The sequence below is a fragment of the Sinocyclocheilus grahami genome, unplaced genomic scaffold (genome assembly GCF_001515645.1).
Source record: "Sinocyclocheilus grahami isolate Dianchi unplaced genomic scaffold, SAMN03320097.WGS_v1.1 scaffold1253.1, whole genome shotgun sequence".
Taxonomy (NCBI): domain Eukaryota; kingdom Metazoa; phylum Chordata; class Actinopteri; order Cypriniformes; family Cyprinidae; genus Sinocyclocheilus; species Sinocyclocheilus grahami.
Window position 1 is genome coordinate 6,445 of NW_015506432.1, and position 6,690 is coordinate 13,134.

Below are 6,690 nucleotides of genomic sequence, written 5' to 3' on the forward strand. Positions count from 1 at the left end.
CACTGTAAGCCTGTGTCTTTCCCTGGCAGTCGTTCTCTGCCATCTCTGTTGTGTAGTCGTCTCGCCCCAGGCGGGTTGAGTCTACCGCAGGGACTTCCATATGCAGCACTGCCCTGGGCCAGTCCATATGTGTATTCCACATGATACCTCCTATGCGCAGGATGTGGCTTCCGTAGCGTTCCCAACTGGGTACTCTTTCCCAGTGTTATCCAAAGTACCACTGTATGGAACAGCAGTGGCGGACACCTCTGCCTAGCCGCTGTCCTATCTTCCACCCCAACTGGTGTGGGGGGACTTGCCGGCTTCCGCAGGGCACTGGAGGGGGTCAGCAATAGTGGCGTTTTCCATACGGATCCCAATTCGTCAGTCACGACTGACGTAATGTAGAACGTGACTGACTGAAAGGGAACGTCTCAGTTACTTGTGTAACCCTCGTTCCCTGAAGGAGGGAACGGAGACGTTACGTTCCGTCACCACAGTTGCTGTACCACCGCTGTACGGCCGGGGTGTGTAGTCTCGGCTCCTCAGCGAAAAACTGATGTGCGAAGAACTGTCATTGGCTTGTTTAGTTTACACTCGAAGGTGATTGGGCTCTCGGGCGAGATCCCAATTCATCAGTCACAACTGACGTAACATCTCCGTTCCCTCCTTCAGGGAACGAGGGTTACACAAGTAACCGAGACGTTTTTCTTTGATATATCATTTGGACAGATTCTTTTGAGTGCTTCCTCAATAGTACCAAAAGAGCTGTTCATAGATTTGTTGAGAAACTGGAATCGTTTTGTGGAATTGGAATCAGAATAGTGAAGTTCCTTAAGCTCTTAAAACCTTTTATCATACGTCTTTCAACCCTGTGTGAGATTCAAATCCACTAATGCATTATTTAAATCTCTTCTGTAATGTTTCAAGGTCAAGATTGATTTTAAATGAGGAATGAAATCGCATATAAGCACATTTGTTCTGTTTCCAGAAATTCTCATGTAGTAGCTCTGGTTAGTCTCTCGTCCCCTGAGCTGAACTCATTGGAATCTCTGCCAAATGCAGTATTGATTCTACAGTAAATGTTTGCAGAGTGTGACTGTAATTTATCGAGCCATTTACCCACATTGAGCATATCAGGATCACTGTGTGAAAAGGTCTCACTGACCCTGGAGCTTTCAATACATTTTTAATTATTTTGCATAGCTATTACAAACATGCAAATCACTTCAAATTACACTGAACTGGACTCGATTATTATTATTATATATTTACATCATGTTATTATGTTCAATAAGTTATATAAATAAATAAATAAAGCATTATTAAGAGTATGTTTCACAAGAAAATACTAATACATGACACAAATATATTAATCTGCTACTGTTGTAGTCTTGGTCTGTGTGTGTGTGTGTGTGTGTGTGTGTGTGTGTGTGTGTGATGTCATCGTTATCTCTGTCCCCCGCTGACAGTTCCAGGGCCAAACACTGGAGGTGTGTATGTGTGTGTGTGTGTGTGTGTGTGTTTTAATGTCCCTCTAGACATCAACCAGGGAAACTCTTTGTTCCTGTTTCTCCATCTCTGAGAGCTCAGTTTAGCAGAGGCCTTTAGGCTCCTGAAATAGTCTCTCTCTCTCTCTCTCTCTCTCTCTCTGTCTCACACACACACACACACACCCACCTTTGCCACCTTTTCGGGCTATATGGGCATGGGCATGAGAAAGAAGGAGAGGAAGAAAAAGAACAAAAGAGGAGAAATAGAAAGAAGAGCAGACAGACTTTAGTTTACAGCAACTTTTAAAATAATTCCAATAAAACACCACAAGTATGATACTCTCATGATCACACAGTTATCCTGCTAAAAACATTAAAATAACATGGGCTTAACAATCTGAAATGACTGTTATTAATATGGTACATAAATAACCATTTAAATGTTTGGTTTCGGGTTATCAGTTACCACAAATAAATATGAAGCAGCACAACGGTTTTCAACATTGATAATAATGTTTCTTGAGCAGCAAATCAGCATATTAGAATGATTTCTGAAGGATCATGTGACACTGAAGACTGGAGTAATGGTGAACATTCACTTTTGCTATTGCAGGAATAAATTACATTTGAAAATATATTCAAATTGAAACACTGATTACTGATTTTACTGTATTTTTTTATCAAATAAATGCAGGCCTGATGAGCATATGCGACTTCTTTCAAAAATAAAAATAAAAATAATCTTATCGACCCCAAATTGTTGAACATTAGTGTATGTATACAGTAGTGGCAAGAAGTGTGTGAACCCATTAGAATTGGTTGGTTTTCTACATTAGTTGGTCATAAAATGCTTGTGTGTTGTTAGCTTAAGCACATTGTGTTTGTTAATACTTGCTACGTTGATGAAGATCAGATGACAGTTTATGACCAATTAATGCAGAAACCAAACCAATTGCAAAGGTTTCACATACTTTTTCTTGCCACTATTTAAATTGCATCGATGTGCAGTAACAGGTGTGCATCTGAAAATACTGTTTACCAACAGATGACTCACGCAAAGAAAGAAGGCGTAACTTTTATTCTCGCTGTTGTTGCCGCCACCACCATGTCATGGAGACGCAAACAAATACCTAATTTATAATGGGTTTTATTGTTTTTATCTTGTCACACCGGGACACGGCATCACAGTATGGTAAGGGGCGTAACATTTCCGTCACACGCTTGAGGTATTCGGCCAATCACAATGCACCGGATCGCTGGCCAATCAGAGCACACCTCACTTTTCAGACCGATGAGCTTTGTAAAAATCGACGCGTTTCAGAAAGGCGGGGCATAGAGGAGAAACAATAATGTACAGTATGTGGAAAACAATGTGTTTTTGAACCTTAAACCGCATAAATACATTTCATTACACCAAATACACAAAATAATGTTCTTTTTAGCAGCATCATATGACTCCTTTAAATGGAAATCTGGAACTTTTTTTATTAAGGAGTCACATGATCAACGTCACAAATTCTGTGAAAAGCTTCAATAGTTCTTGCCCATTGTACATTGTAACTTTTCTTTGTTTTGAAATTGTTTAAAATCCTAAAATATTCTCTTCCTTTTCCAGATTCACCTTCCAAATCTCATGGAACACTCTTTCTCATTTGGACCCTGCTGTATATATTGAGATCGCAGGGATCAGATTAATCCGCTGTATGTCTTTCTGTCTCTCTGCAGGCCACAGAGCTGAATGACGACCGCACACCCTCGTCTGCCACCGTCATGACCACCTTCACCATCCTGCTGATCGATAAAAATGACAATCCGCCCAGGTTTAACAGCTCTGAATATCGCGTCCTGATCACAGAGCTGGCGCAGGTCGGCTTCGCTCTGCCTCTGTACATACAGGTCGAAGACAAAGACGAGGTGAGACATACACATGCACAAACACAGTGAGGTTTTAAAAGAGAATATTTTTCCCTCACATGATTTCCCTGACACATATTAATTATTCAGATGGACAAGTATGCCTGTGAGTACTGTTCCTTTCTGAGAGAAGCTTTTTGTAGAAACATCTTTGTGGTTTCCATGAACATGACATTTTCTCCAGCGTAGACTTAGAGACCTGATGTCAGCGTAGACTGACATCAGGAACCCCTGACCGCTCTCAATGCTCGCCTTCATGGCAGTAGCTCCAGAACGAGCTGGAATCAGTCAGACGTCAAGCTTTCTCACCTGCTCACCTCCTATCAGTCAAGCTTCAAACTAGTCACTCTTCTGAATCTGCTCTCCTGGCTGTAAACTGCTCGAGTCAGCAGCAACATGCTCGCATAACTCCATGCTAATTCTTTCCGATCTGTAAGCAGTTTTTGACACTGCCATCCACACGTTTTGCTGGCAGAGATGGGCATTTCAGAGTCAGCACTTCCCTATTCGTTGTATGTGAATAACAGGTCCAGGTCAGTCGGATTGACTGACTTCCTCACCTTAATCCCTCATCACTAGTTTTTCCTAGGGCTAGGAAATTTTCACTATGTATTTGCTGACAATAAATGTGCCATTTTTGCTTCACTAGTGCAGAAACAGCAATGATTTGTGGGTCAATTACATGATGCTCGGATCTGTTCATTTGTTCAAAAATACATTAACATTCAGTTCACACACACTGTACAGTCACTTGAATGATGAGCATGATTTATTTATTTATTTACTTATTTTTGGTTTGTTTTGTATAAAAATTATTTTAAACTATTTTGGGAGGAAAGTTATAAAGTCAAAAATGTCACAGTGATACAGCTGTCCTGATATTATAATGAAGAAAAAAATCTTTATTATTTGAATTAATTCTAAGAATGAAAATTATATGAAGTAGTTTGGCGTGATCTTTTATAATTATTTCAATTACTGTTATTATTTGATTTTTTAAAATAAACTCAGACATATAGAGTTCCAATGATTTGTGGGTCAGTTACATGATGATTGTGTCAAAAAATACATTAAAATTCAGGTCAAACATGCAACCATCTGAATAGACCTTAGACCTTCTTATGATGAGCATAATTTATTTTTGTATTAAAATTCATTACTACAAACACAGTGAGGTTTTAAAAGAGAATATTTTTCCCTCACATGATTTCCCTGACACATATTAATTATTCAGATGGACAAGTATGCCTGTGAGTACTGTTCCTTTCTGAGAGAAGCTTTTTGTAGAAACATCTTTGTGGTTTCCATGAACATGACATTTTCTCCAGCGTAGACTTAGAGACCTGATGTCAGCGTAGACTGACATCAGGAACCCCTGACCGCTCTCAATGCTCGCCTTCATGGCAGTAGCTCCAGAACGAGCTGGAATCAGTCAGACGTCAAGCTTTCTCACCTGCTCACCTCCTATCAGTCAAGCTTCAAACTAGTCACTCTTCTGAATCTGCTCTCCTGGCTGTAAACTGCTCGAGTCAGCAGCAACATGCTCGCATAACTCCATGCTAATTCTTTCCGATCTGTAAGCAGTTTTTGACACTGCCATCCACACGTTTTGCTGGCAGAGATGGGCATTTCAGAGTCAGCACTTCCCTATTCGTTGTATGTGAATAACAGGTCCAGGTCAGTCGGATTGACTGACTTCCTCACCTTAATCCCTCATCACTAGTTTTTCCTAGGGCTAGGAAATTTTCACTATGTATTTGCTGACAATAAATGTGCCATTTTTGCTTCACTAGTGCAGAAACAGCAATGATTTGTGGGTCAATTACATGATGCTCGGATCTGTTCATGCATACTTACTTTTTTTTCTATTTCTTTTTTTTTTTTACATAAAGTAGGGCATAAAGCAGCATTGAAATATTGAAAAAAGTTTCTTATGCTCAGCAAGGCTGCATTTAAAAAAAAATCAGAAATACAGTAAAAAGAGTAATATTGTGAAATATTGTTACAATTTAAAATAAGGGTTTTCTATTGTAATATATTTTAGAATATAATTTATTCCTGAACATCATCGATTATAAAATAGCAAAAATAAGAAGTAAATAAATAAAAATAAATAGATAATCAAATGCACCTCATTCAATCAGAATTCAGACTTTGAACTATCCATTTTTTTAAAGCTTATTCTGGCTTTCTGTGCATGCAGAAAATCTGCATACTGTAATGACTTGATTACTTAAATTTAGGGAATTAATTATTATTAATTCATTCAGGTTTTGAAAGGACTCGGATCGGAAAATTCTGAGTCAACCTGATTAAAGCTGAATTCAAATCTGATAGTTTACACTTTAAATCAAGGGTCGTCCAGCGAGCCGGTGATTCTTAGTATATTTTAACAATTTGAATCTTTGTATTTTCCTTGACAATTGGTCAATACGATTATAATAATTTGTAAGCTCTTAGAGAGGTAACGTAATCTTTGGCAAAGGTTTTAACCTTAACATTATATGACACCAAACAATGATTCTTTATAAATGAAACATGAATTTTATTGGCTATTCTAGATTACATTAAAACTAGGCTAAAACACATATACACACATACACACACATATACAGCTCAGAAAATTGAAGGAATGAGTTAACAGAGTTGCATGTAGTTTCAAAGTTCTAACACTCGTTTCCACGAGTGGTTTTAAAATCACCTGAGAGAATTCACAAAGCAGAGGTTTGTCTTAAGTTTACTGCTTAACGCAATTCACCAGTTCAACACCGATTTCAGCAGATAGGAGCTTTGTTTGTTTACTTGCGTTTTGCTTTGGATGACAGCTGAAAAGCGGAGTTGTTTTCCCGTTGCTGGGCTTCCCGGCTTTTCATTGGTTGCTGGTCGGGCGTCTGGCTGATGTAGTTTCTGGGAATTCCCTTCGGAGATTGGTTACTGGGATGACGTCAGAATGGCGTCCCTTTTGGGGAAGCCCTCGTGGGATTGGTTGGTTGCCGGGTTACGGAAGAGGCTTGAGCAGTCCTGCTTAAAGTCTGAGTTTGCAAGACTTTGCGTTCTGCAGAGTTACGAAGCTTCAACTGAAGTGTTTGAGTTCTGGAGTCTCGCGATGTGGTGTTACGGCGTGGGAGTGCTTTTGTCGCACTCACCAAGGCGGAAAGCCAAAGGGTCTTGAGAGAGAGAGCGGGAGCAGTGTGAGAGCCTTGTGTTCATTTTAAGCAGGCTGACCTTTGGTCCGACCCACGACGCGATCTTCCAATCGGACGCTGTTGCAGGGCTTAGCCACGCCCTGTGTGGTTCCTTTTTT

General features: G+C 39.7%; 1 protein-coding gene across 1 annotated transcript in view; it reads left to right on the forward strand.

The window, feature by feature from the left end:
- The first annotated feature begins 2,810 nt into the window (after positions 1-2,810).
- LOC107568514 (cadherin-23-like) overlaps positions 2,811-6,690 on the forward strand; it is a 30,450-nt gene continuing 26,570 nt past the window's right edge. The window contains exons 1-2 of the mRNA XM_016254479.1: positions 2,811-2,828; positions 3,198-3,386. Of these exons, the coding sequence (XP_016109965.1) occupies positions 3,243-3,386 (144 nt within the window). The 5' untranslated portion in view covers positions 2,811-2,828; positions 3,198-3,242. The remainder of the gene's footprint in view (positions 2,829-3,197; positions 3,387-6,690) is intronic.